The 13,461-nt window shown below is 39.1% G+C and overlaps 1 protein-coding gene across 1 annotated transcript in view; it reads right to left on the bottom strand.

Moving 5' to 3' along the window:
• Positions 1 to 1,115: 1,115 nt before the first annotated feature.
• Positions 1,116 to 13,461, bottom strand: part of LOC131255938 (uncharacterized) — a 31,200-nt gene continuing 18,854 nt past the window's right edge. Inside the window, exons 6-10 of the mRNA XM_058256904.1 lie at positions 8,606 to 8,772; positions 1,975 to 2,133; positions 1,762 to 1,842; positions 1,616 to 1,670; positions 1,116 to 1,532 (exon numbers count right to left, since the gene is read on the bottom strand). Of these exons, the coding sequence (XP_058112887.1) occupies positions 1,323 to 1,532; positions 1,616 to 1,670; positions 1,762 to 1,842; positions 1,975 to 2,133; positions 8,606 to 8,772 (672 nt within the window). The 3' untranslated portion in view covers positions 1,116 to 1,322. The remainder of the gene's footprint in view (positions 1,533 to 1,615; positions 1,671 to 1,761; positions 1,843 to 1,974; positions 2,134 to 8,605; positions 8,773 to 13,461) is intronic.

Below are 13,461 nucleotides of genomic sequence, written 5' to 3'. Positions count from 1 at the left end.
CAATGAAACTTTTGTGATTGTTAAAAAAGACATCAATGTACACTTATAAATCAAAACATCACCAAAAAAAAAAAAAAACAAATGCATATAATAGGTTTTCTTTGTATGGGGTCCTAATCTATGGGTTGTCTAACTGAATTGATGCAAATATATTCAAAGTTTATTCATATAAATTTATAAACGTAAGAAGACGTGGAAACACAAGCAACACATTCAAAAGCAAAAGAAGAGTCACTAAATTAGGTTACATACATGTTTGATTTTACGTCTATGTTTGGACACAAAGATTGCAACAGATTTGCAAGAAATTGGAAATTTTTTATTTGTTTTTCAATTTTCAGCAGTTCGGCCTGTCTCCTCCAAATCTAGAAATTGAAGCTCCCAATCCATGATTTTTCATGCAAAACATTAAAAATCATAGATTTATACACTAATTTAACATGATTTACAGAAGAAGAAAAAATGATCGAAAATCGAAAATGCTTACCAGATCGAACATGTGAGATACATCCCACTACTAGTGTGTTTCATATCACATAGGTGGGATACAAGATATATCGTGGGATATATCGGCCAATATCGTTGATACTTAAAACATTGGTTATGGCAGGTGCAACACGGAGAAAGCTGTTGCAATATGTGGGGGCAAGGGAAGGATAGGAGGTTTACTACAGTATGCCTCAACGTTCTTGTGGGATACTCCACATTCTTGTGGGATATGCCGAGACCATAGTCATTGGACTTGAGGTGATGTTTGAATGATTTGAACCGTTTATATGATTTATTTGAACATAGCTCTCAAATTGGACTAGTTCGATCCTTTGATCATTTAAAACTATCTTTAAATACAGATCATCTTTGTAAGCAACTTATAGGAAGTCTAGACTCTTTCAATACTTGGGATTTCCAAGGCAGCCACTATCAACTGTATTCTCAACAGATCAACAACTTCGATCACCAAACATGACTCCAGACTGAAGTCCCGACTTATTCTACAACAATATGCAAGTACATACTTAACACTGACCTTCAATTACCTAAATGCCCTTTAATTTTGTTTAAAACCCTTCCCATGTCCTTTAAAAAATAATAGTCTTAACAACACTGAATGCTAATTGTGTGCAATTTTTTTCCCTTGCAACCCTGTCTTCTCCGCTTGTTATATATAGGAGAGGTAAAGAAGCACGTTTCAGCATCCTATCGTCATCCAAATATCATACACCACACAGCCAAAATTGCATCAAGTTTCCACAAGAAAAGGGGGCCAGAGAAGCAACACTTACAAAATGCTTGGGCTGAGATTATGCTGCAGTCTATACAAACTAGGATGCCTTTCTGCTCCGACTACCAATACCAGATGGGCTCCTTATGCTGGCATTTTCTGCCGAAGCATGTGGGTCTCTCTGACCACTTGCAAAACTGCCTCGATATCCATGAGACGGGAAATGTCGGGGGGACTCCAAACTCGACTCGTTCCCTTTACCGAACGCTTCAGCCTCCAAAACCTTGGCTTCCTCCATCAGCATGGCTAGCTATTTTTTCACAACATCGGAAGGTCAGTTTAATGGCAAACACAACCCAAAAATTGCAAGCGAGAAATGCATTGCTTAATTACCCTAATTTCATTTTCCTTCAAGCGGTCATGGAGAGCATTTATAGCAGGGCTTAAACTGCAAAAAACATGAAACAGGATAGGAAAGAAAATCTTATTTCAAGTCGTTGTCACCCAGAAAATGAAAAATGGCATGAGTTTTTTCTTACCAATATTCCATTAACTTGCACATAGAAGCCTGGTAGGTTGATGTGTGATGGATGAAAGCAAAAGGGTGTGTTTTTCCATCCCTAAATAAAAGGTAAATGTAGCCAAGGAAAAAAAAAAACATCAAATGACTGAATGTCATTAAATTACTAAAATAAGCATGGAAGATTCACCTTGTGAATGATCGGCAGGTGGGTCGGGTATTGTGGGTTTACCGCATATTCTCTGAGATGGCTTGATTATATGCAGCCCGCTCCTCCTCAAACAAAACTTGTTGCAGTTGAGTGAATGAGGTCAAAGGTGAATCAATCTTTAGCAAGGATCTGGCGGGCAAAACTTGAAGAGGAATTTCCTTCCTGACATACTCTGCACCGCTGTAGGCCAGGATTTCCAATCAGAGCTATAGATGGAGAAACTACATTTGAAACTCAAAAATAAATTCTCATAGAGGGAATTGAATATGAATTATCATATTTGGAAAATCATCATGATAGGCGAAAACATGCCAATAGTGTTTGGAGACAGTGGCCCTGATGCCCTAACAAAGAAAGCAAAAACTTTTTTTTCCACTTTTCCACTACATTTGAATGTAGTTTACTAAAATATGGGACAGACTGAAGTCACTAGAATCACCGGAAAAGGTCAAAACTAAGCATTCAATGAAGAAAAAGAAGAGCGACAATACTATATGAAAGGCCGTTTTTAGGCCGCTTTTCATGTTTTTGGGCTCCCTCCCTTTCTCTCTCTCTCTCTTGTTGTTTTTTTTCACATTTTAGTATACTCATTCATTTGGGTGCTTGTTAGTTGACTTGTTATGGTCTAATAGATGTAACAAAATTTTAACGAAATTGGTAATAAAACTATAAAAAGGAAAACAATTGCTGACACTTGTAGTATTTTTACAGAATTTTTTATAATCTTTCCATTTTTCCTTGATTTTTTCTGTTCTTTTTATTTTATTTTATTTTTAAAAAGATTTTGGGTTGTGCAATCACATATCGATAGCATGTAAAACCCCTTTGGGTCACATGCGTTCACTTATGCCATCTGACAACATTGATCATATCCAAAGTTAAAACTGCCATGATGCTATGATTAAAATCAATTTGGAACTAGAACTAGAATCATAAAACTGAAAACTAAATTAAACATAATGCCATAATAGAAATAAATTGACAAGAATTGGAAGAAAAAAGAAAATCTTAAAGCAGGCCACTTTCTTCACTAACCCTTCGATCTTTATCTTTTCCATTGCTTAAGGTTCCTAGGGTTTTCGAAGTCCATGCTAAACTAATTTTTTAACGTAGATTTTTTTTTGTTTTTCTTTTTTTGAAAAATAACAAAATTTTATTAGAAGAAATGCCAAAAGGCGGCAGAAGGCTTACAACAACAACCAACCCCAAGATGAGTAAAGAGGATCAATCGGAACCCGTCAATACAATGCCCAATCCAACGCTTCTGACTTCGACCACCAAAAAACCTTAGACGCTAATCCACACTTATCTCACAAGCACAAACTGTTTCTGCCCCCCAAATGGCCAATAACCCAGCTAGCAAAGCTAACCTCCACAAAATGTTGCCTTTTTTCCCAAGACCAGCCCCAAGCCAAGACAAAAACAAGCCACCAATGGACCCTGGCAACACCCAATGAATGTGAAAAAGGTCAAAGAACCTCTCCCAAGCCGATTTCCCAAATGAACAATGGGATAAACAAGTGGTTTACTGATTCCATATCCTGCAAGTACATAGGGCACACGTTGGGAATATCGACGATAAGGACTTTGTCCCTTCCCAACAACCACACGAAAGCCACAACTTTAGGGGGAGCTCTGTAATGACAAACACGAGCCGTACAATTCGAGCACACATCTGGCAAACTTGAACAAGCAATCTGTAGAAGGATTGCACAGTAAAGTGGCTCGACCTATCTTTTCTCCAAAGCAAGGCATCCTTCCCCTCCAGCAAGGGGTGAAATCCATGAAGATGCTTAAGAATCCAAACAAACTCATGCAGCTCCTCATCCATCTCTAAAAATTACTAAGAATTTTTTAGGGGAAGTGTATGTGAGGGATTTGAGCATAAGTGAGTTATGGGCGAAAAAGAGGGGTAACAGGGGTATCCAACCATGGTTAAAAGAGTCAGCGGTTCTGACCAACTCGTCCAATCTCAAATTCAGTCGTAACTCACCCAAGTCAGAGGTGACTTGTCCAGGTGACTCATGGTTTTGAACCGGAACAGGTCAGACTGAGTCTGAGTCAACTTGGACGAGTCGCATGGGACTCATCCGATTCTTAAAGATAGGATAAATAAGCTTGTACAGAGGCCCAAAGGTCGGTGGAAGGGGGAGAAACAGTACGTAAAAGGTTCTAGAACCACTTCTAAATGACCCAAATGTAATAACCAGTGTGGCAGTTAGATGGTTGCAGCCAGCATGATTACTTTTGACCAGTTTAACCCACATATGCCTGATACAGCCCCTCTTTTGACACTAAACCACAGAAAGGGTGACCATGTTGCCACCCACACGGTATATTTTCCATTTCCACTAAATCTTGGCCATGGGATCACGCTCCGATCAAGTAAACCCCACCTTGTATTTTTGGCAAGGGCGGCAATGACAATTTCACTACCTACCTGGTCATTTCAGCACATTAAGAGCACAAAGGTAGTGACAGTGTCGCCACTGGTGTGTTCATTTCCCTCCATGGGAGTGCTTCCAGTTGCTGTGATCAGAGACCTAAAGGCTACAGTTCAGTTCATGGACCATTTGAAGGCCTAAATTGCAGTCCACATTTTGACCTCATACTCAATTGTCATCTCAGAGGGTACTTTCCTTGATGCATTCTAAGGCTTAAAATGATGCATGGTTAAATGAGGTAATGCATTCAAAGGATATAGTAGTAATTAAGGAGTGAAAAATATCAATAACTTTTTAGTTAAATTATGCTTAAATATGAAAAAAGGCAAGGTCTAATAGATATTTTATACTCAGTAGGATGGACAGCAAAATTGAGTATCTACACTGTCCACAGCCCTAACAATGTGGTTGGGGATTTGGATAATCCCAACCATCCAATTTTTAGATTTACTTATAGGGGCTGTTTGATTTTCTAACTGTAGCAGTAAATCAAGATAAATACATGTAAATAGTAATTATGACTAATTTCACCTGTTTGAAATATGTGAGGAATTACATCTCGAAAATCGATCCACAAAAACAATGTTATTACTGATTTAAACTTGTGAGCCCCATCATGTGACTTATCCACACCATCCAATGTTTTTAACAGCATATTTTAGGATATGAGTCCAAAAATGAGGCAAATCCCAAGGTCAAGTGGGCCACACCTTAAGAAATAGTAATTGTAAAGGCGTCAATGGTTGAAAGCTATTTTCTCCCTAGGGCCCACATTGATGTTTATTTGTCATCCAACATGTTCATAAGGTCATAGAGCCATGGACAGAGGGAAAACAAAATTATCAGCTTGATCCAAAACTTCTAGGGCCTTCAAAAAGCTTTCAATGGTAGGAGCTCAATTCACATTGTTTCCTACAGTGTGGTCCACTTGAGCTTTAGATCTGCCTCATTTTTCGGCTCATGTGCTAAAATGAGTTAGGGATGAATGGTGTGGATAAGACACATATCATGGTGGACCCCACAAATATAATGATTTTTTCCTCGGGTGGCATGAGAGTGCTATAAATGAAGGCCGCGGTCAATGTCACCTCAAAAATGCAGCTGAAAATTCAAAGGTAAATAATTATTATCCATTTACCTTAAATTACCTTTGCAATTGGGGAAATCAAACAGTGTTATAGACCACTGGCTATATTTCATAGCATCCATTTGCAGACAGGCATTAAGATGTCTACTATTGTCCAAAGGGGAAATTTTTGCAGGATTCGCAATCTGGAGAAGACCACTATTTGAAAAGTGTAGATCACTGAAAGGTGGAACTCCATTTTTAAGGCATGCGGGAGCAAGTAAAAGATGACGTCAATTGGGATGAGCATTTCATATTTCATTTCCGTTAGAAAAGTGAAAAGCAAACAAAAATGCAAAAGTTGTAGACTTTAATTAATTTTATACAATTGTTGATAAATGTATATAGTTTAGCAGAGCAGTATTTTTTTTTTTAAACTGTAGTAGTAGTTGTAAAAATGTAGTAGATTTAAAATCTTAAAATTAGAAGAAATAGTTACATAATAATCTTCAAAAAAAAATAGTTACATAATAATTTAATACTAGTGTATTAAAACTACTTTTCTTTTCCTCCTTTTTTATGTACACACCCTCACACCCACACACACCACAATGGGTAGTCGAACCCATGACCTTAGTGTTGAAACTCATGTGAGTCTACCACTAAGCCATGAGTAGGGACCCGCATTAAGACTATTTAGTAAACAGAATTTTTAAAAAAAATGAAAAATCAGTAAACATAAGGAATATGAATAAAATTTTATAGAGTTTCATTCACCCAACATGTAAATGATGTTGCCATTCTCCAAAACGAAAACAAAAAATCCAAAAGCACCCTCCTAGCAAAAGAAATCATCCAAGGCAGAAATTTTTATTTCAACTTTGTAGAACAGCTGTGAAGCAATGGCAAAAAGGTTGAACCATGGATATGTTCATGTCATATGATTGGGGCTGTCAATGGTCTAGACAAAGCAATGGGCTCTAAGGCCAACTAATGCAGATCAGGTTCTGTTGCCGGTAGCAATGGTGGTCAAAAGTGTTTGGGAAGCTAGGCCAAGTTGGGTTTAAAATTTTTGGCAGGTAAAACTTAGGCTCAATGATGGAAGCCATGCATCAAGGGCTCGTTGCACTAGATATAGGGCTGCCAATGGCCAGCCTAGATCCAAGTATCCAGCTCATCCATTACCTGTAACTGATGTGGTGGAAAAGCCCATCCAGTCCCTATCCCTTAGAAGTGAATAATCCTTCATATTCCTTCTCACCACCTCAATCTAAGTCCTTTTTGATCTTCTTCCCATACTCTTTTCAAACCCTCATCATCATTCCCTTCTTACCAGAGCTGTCTCTAGCCTGTGTTGCACATGACCAAACCATCTCAATATGCTATCCATCATGTTATCTTTTATTCCCAGGCTGCTTCGGATGTTTTTTACTTCCACCCTTACCAGTCTCCCCTAATCTGCCTCAACATCATCATCTCTTCAACACTCAATGTATGCACATGCTGCTTTCTAACTGCCACTTTGCCCCTGGAGCACGGCCGACCAAATAGCTATCTTATAAACTTTTTCCTAAGTTCCATAGGCATGCAACAATCACTCAACACTGGAGAGGCACTTCTCCACTTCATCTGCCCAACTCCAACTTTACTAGTAACACCCTCATAAATCTCGTCATGCTTTAGAATAATAGTCAAGGTAATAAAAAAAGAAAAGAAAATTGCTTTGAGCCATCCCTCCGTCCCTCCACCCACCCACCCACCCACCCACCCAATTCCAAAGCCTCGTCAATCTCCGCACGCTTTAGAACAATAGAGCCGAGGTAACAAAACAAACTGCTTTGAGAAATTCATTCCTTTGTTTCTTTTAAGGGTGACTGAGATTTTATTAAACCAAAAGGGAAAGGAACATACCAGTTGCTTTGAGCAATCTCATTACTACTGATTTTAACTGAAGCCTTGCCCCTATAGTTTTTCTACTAAAGTTGCATTCCAAGTACTCTATCCAGGTTCTGCTAACTAGACCCATCCTCTAAACTTAGCTGCAGGATCCTTCTAACTAGGTGCCACTCCTGCTTCAGAGACTCGCTCCAGCTCCCGCTTCCCATTTATTTATACTTGTTCACATGTTGAAAGAGATGCTTCCCTGCTCCTGCACCCAAATTTGTTGCCACTTCGCTCCACACTTCGTGCAACTATACTCTAAAACTTCAATTTAGTATTTGCCCCTTCTAGTCATTTCAAACAATATTGCGTCATCCACAAACAAAATACACCGATGGATCTAATCATGTACACTAGCAGTTATTTTATACCAATATAATAAAAAATAAAATAGCAATAAATTTCCTGATGGGTTTGTAACTGAAGGTGAAGAGCCAACTCTTATAGGTGTGAAAAAAGGAGGGCAAACTAACCTGAAGAAGTTTTCTAGTAATTAAATAGGATCTGTAAGTTGAACCATCAGGAGAGTTAACTATCCTCAGAAATAGTACCATCTCTTTCCAAAAATTTGCCTATCGGTAGCAAGCAAACTTGTGTCCCTCAAGAAGAAGCAATATCCTGATTAAAGTACTGTGAGCCAACATCGATTTGTCATTGATTCAAATTCACAAACATTCACAATGTACTAAGAGAAATATCTTTGCTACGCCTCAAGCTCTGTAGTCAAGTTACAGCACATATGATTTCAAGACATGACCTGGTTTGAGTTATCTGAGGACATTTCTGCATTTCAGTGAGACGGTGGCCATGGAACTCTACCAAAACGAACAAATTGCTATTAATAAGAACTAATTCTAAAACCGCAATCTATGTCTGAGATGAGAAAGTCGGACCTAATCAATCATATTTAAGCTTCAATATTCAAACCCATGTTAAATTGTAACACTAACCAATAACCATGAGATGCAATGAATTCTTTTTCTTTTCCTTTTCCTTTTTCTTTTTCTTTCTTTTTTTTTTCCATTTCTTTCTTTCTTTTTCTTTTATTTCTCTCTCTTTTTTTGAAATAAGATGCAACCATTTTTGTTTCTTCAAACGTTAGCCTATTTTCATGTTATAAAATTTGCAACTTTAGTTTGTAAAAGAAACTAGGAAAAATGGAAATAGCTACCAAGTGATCAAGTACGTACTCATGAAATACCTCATGTCCAAATTCGAACGATGCATGGCCTCCTGCATACTTGCGGACATATCCATTGGATCTACATCAACAATTGGGTTCTTTGAGTCTCCTCTTTTTTCTCTTCCTGAATAGTTGACGTCGGCATGAGAAAAGAACTCCTCCAAGTCCGAAGATTTCCCCCCAACCTATCCAATAAAGTGATATTATTTTACAGAGTGAAAATTAGAAAATGCCACAGAATAAGCAAAAGCCATAGTCAAGATATCAAGTAAAATAAACCTTTGAAGCTCATCAAAAAGGAAACAAAATACTAGAAAAGGACTTCCTTCCCATATCAAAATTGGGGTCTTAACTCACGATATGGCAGTACCATTGCAGAACATAGCTTTCCAATGGTTTGCCCTTTAATGATGAGACAGTACTGTTGCAGAACATAGCTTTCCAATGGTTTGCCCTTTAATGATGCGAGAGTCTTTTTTCTTTAACGATGATAATTTTATTAAACGGCCACAGCCAAACAGAAACAAAAACAGAAAATTACAACTCAACCCAACTTTGAGGAAACTAATCGACTGACTTGGACACATAAACCCATTCCTTGATTAGGGAATTTGCATTCAGAAAGATTGCTTGCACCTTCCTTTGCTTATTCCTAAAGCAGCGGTTGTTCGTTTCTAACCATATACACCATAAGCCTGCTAGCAACGACATATGCCAAGCAAATTTCCCTACCTTTCCTCTTCCCCCACCCCGCCACGCCAAGAAGAAACTATCAATTGAATTTGGATTCACCCAGGACACTCCAAATAGATTGAAGAAATCCTCACAAATCTTGCCCGCAAAGGAGAAAATGAAGAAAAAGATGATCCACTAATTCCGCATTTTGATAACACATAATACACACGTTCGGGAGGACCATCTTCCTTTTTTGGAGATTATCGATTATAAGAACATTCTTGCAACCTACTATCCATGCAAACACCGCAACCTTCGGAGGAGCGTTGTAGTGCCAAAAATGCATTGTTGGACAAGCCTCAACCCGTAAGTTACCGCCACTCAATACCTTGAACAAAGACTTGACCAAGAATCTACCGGATATATCGTACTACCATTTCATAGAATTCGTTTCAGAGGCATCCAGACGGACAATGGACAACATATGAAGCAAAGAAGAGAGCTCAAGAAACTCATCCTCATCCGGATGCCTCTTGCAATGCGGAGCCCAAATGACGTGCTCCCCTTGAAATGAGAAGCATTTATCGACGGTTATTCCTCTATCATGCGCGATATTCACTAAACACAAAAATAAATCCATTAGTTTTTTATTCCCCGCCCAAACGTCCTCCCAAAAACTTATATCCTTCCCATTTCCCAAATAAAACCCTACACATTCCCATACTTTCCCTGCCAATAAAGCCACCACTCTCCAAAGATATGAAGCCCTATATGACGAAGACAATCTCGTCCACCTCCCTCTAGAGTCAACCCCATATTTGCTCTGAAGCACCTCCCACCACAATGAACCCACCTCATGCCCAAATATCCAAACCCATTTACCTAGAAGAGCCGAATTCATAACCACCAAACTCCGAATACCCACTCCCCCTTGACCGCATGGCTTGCAAACCTCCTCCCACTTTATCAAATGGAATTTGCGCTTGTCTTCTCCCCTATGCCATAAGAAATATCTCCTCAGCTTTTCCAATCTATCGATCACCGATTTTGGACATTTAAATAACAACATGAAGTACAATGGGAGATTTGACATTGTCACTTTTATGAGATTTAACTTACTGTAACTTACTGCCCAAGGAAAGTGATGAGGACATCAGACCCTTCAAAGTTTATCAAAGACGAAGGCGGCCGACGAATACATCTTTATGGCTCGATGATAGTTTGTGGCACAACAAATGAGGATTTTGAAGACCTTACACATGTCTCTGGATTAATTGAAGGCCCCACATTAGGAGGACACATGTAGGACGAGTTAGAAGACTGATCTGTTACACAGGATTTTTTTTATTTTTTTTTAAAGCTTTGTTTTGCACGTTTTTTTTTTCTTTTGTTATAGGGGTAGTTTGGTCATTTTCTTTTAAATCCGAATTTTATAAATAGGGTGCTATCTACCCTAAACCTAATAATGTTTTTTAATGAAAGCTTGGTGCCTCCTTCCTTTCTCTCTCTGTGGTAAGTTCTTCTCTTCCGTAATCTCCTCTTCTTCTAACTTCTATTTCTAACCCTCCAACCTTCTTCTTCTCTTTCTATGCCTAGTCTTTTTCTTTATTGCTATTGACCCTGAAAATCTGAGAATTGATCTCAACCCTCTCTCAGATTTTTCAGCCATCTCTATTCCAGAAATCATTTGATTTCCTAGACTAGAGAAGTTGCATTGATTGTTGGATTGAAACCATGCAAGATCGAAAGGTCACATCCCTCGCCGGATCCAATCCACACATGATTTGAATACGGTACCACAGGATTGTAATGATGGTTTGCAACCATTGCATGTTCCCTTTATTATTATTTTTACTATGATGTGGAATGTAAATATTTCAATTGATTTGTTTAGTTTATTTCGCTGGATAATTTTTGTGCTCACACATGCATTCTAGTTTAGACCGTCCTGCATAAAATTTGGTATCAAAGCTTTAGGTTTTGCATGGTTTTTGTTAGATTGAGTTATCTGAACTTAGGATCATCTATTTTCTCATCTAGGATTGTCTAGATAATTCCAGATCTACATCCCACAGAAATTGCGAACCTGATTTTTCATATTCAGTCCTGTGAGATATAAATCTAAATTTCCAGATTTATGTTTTCATTATAGTTAAATCTGAAAATCTGTAACATTCATACATCATATAGAAATAGGATCATACATCCATATTGAGGTCTGTTCAAACCTTAGAGTCAAGCTTAGGAAAATCGAGTTCGAATTTTTGGTGTATGCCCACTAGAAGTGGTAAGGGTTTTGGCCAACACCCCATCATGAGTAACGAGCAATTAAGCGATCACCTCGCTCAATTACTGCAAAAGATAACTGTCATAGAGACATCCAACAAAAATATCAAATGAAAACTAACCACCACCAAAGCTAGACTTGAGCAATTAGAGGCATCCCAAAGGGAGAACCCCACTGTTGGGGGAGATGTGCAGTCGCAGGCAAGTGGTGTTGGTGAGGAGCTAGCCCTTAGACAAACCCCCACCAATGGCGGGCATGTGGGTAGAGAACGGGCACATCAGAACCGCTTTAATCCTGACAAGAAGACCACAAAGAATGTCAAGATTGATGCCCCGAGCTTTGATGGTCACTTTGACCCCAAGGCATTCCTTAATTAGTTAGCTGACATGAACCACTATTTTGAGTGGCATGAGATGTCAGAGAACCGACAACTGCGGTTTGCCAAAATGAAGCTTGTGGGGCAAGCGAAAATGTATTGGACCAATAAAGAGTGTAGGATTGAACGGGTGGGAGGAGCTCCAATTACCCAATGGAGCGAGATGAAAACTATGCTAAGAGAGAAGTACCTCCCTCTCTCTTATCGACAGAAGCTCCTGTAACAATAACAATCTTTACGCCAAGGATCCATGCCTGTCACGGAATACATTGCAAAATTTGAAGAATTCATGATGCGGTGTGACATTGAGAAAGACCCTCTAGTAACGCTCATGCGTTTCAAGACGGGCCTTCAATCGGATCTTCAGCGTGAGCTTTGCGCTCATCCCATGACAGATTTGGACGAGATTTACCAAGTGGTGCAGGAATTAGAACAACATTTGAAGACTCCTGTCACAAGACGATTCGATTCCCAAGACTCTAATGTTAAGATTGGTTCTCAGTGAACTAGACTCAACATTGGTAATCAACCCAGGGCACAAGCGAATGTTCCACCTAGGCCTAGGTATGACAAGGAAAAAGGCGTCCTTGGTGCTGGTCTAGGTGAAGGACAGAATGTGCAATGCTACGAATGTAGGAATATTAGCCATTTTGCAACTCAGTGTCCTACTAAGAGCAAAGAAAAAGCCTTAGTCATAGGCGATTCGCAGGATAGCGAGTATGATCAGGGCGACTCTAAAGTCAAAGAATATCAGTCCGTAGGATCATTGAGTGATGAGGATGAGGTGGGTGATGATGCCACACTAGCAGTTGTCAGGTGTGTGCTAGCCCAGACTAGAAGTAGTGTTGACTGACGTCGCAACACTATCTTCTACACGATCACCAAGTGTGGCGAGAAAAATTGTAAGGTGATGGTGGAGAGTGGGAGTTGTCAGAATGTAATTTCCACTAGCACCTTAAGCCGTCTAAAGTTAGAGGCCACCCCTTATCCTGACCGTACGAAGTCTCATGGGTAGACAAGACTTCCCTTCCTGTCACTCATCGATTGATGTCTTGTACCCATCATGTTCGAATCTTGTAAGGTGATGCGGACACAAGCGTATTCAAGGTGTACCAACGAAGAAAGCGTCAACCACAAGTGTCGTCCTTGTGGATAGGCGACTATTGAGGAGCTGAAGACCTTTCACATGTAATTGGACATATAGAAGACCCCACTCAGGGAAGACACATGTGAAGGAAGATTGGAGAAAGAAGACCGAGCGCCTAAACTTTACCGTACTTATGTTATTTGCGCGTTTTTGACTTAGTTAGGGGTCTTTTAGTAATTTTATGTCTTTTTTTGCTTATTCTAGGGGTATTTTAGTAATTTTATGTCTTTATTTGCTTATTTAAGTGGGCTAAAGCCCTAAACACGAATTTCAACTATTGATTAATGAAAAGCAAACCTTTTGGTTGCCTCCTTCCTCTCTTCTCTCTAATGGTGCTTCTTCTCTTCCCTTGATCTTCTTCTTCTAATTTCTTCTTGTGCCCCTCCAAC

The sequence above is a fragment of the Magnolia sinica genome, chromosome 1 (genome assembly GCF_029962835.1).
Source record: "Magnolia sinica isolate HGM2019 chromosome 1, MsV1, whole genome shotgun sequence".
NCBI classification, from domain to species: Eukaryota; Viridiplantae; Streptophyta; class Magnoliopsida; order Magnoliales; family Magnoliaceae; genus Magnolia; species Magnolia sinica.
This window is presented reverse-complemented; position numbering and strand designations above follow the sequence as displayed.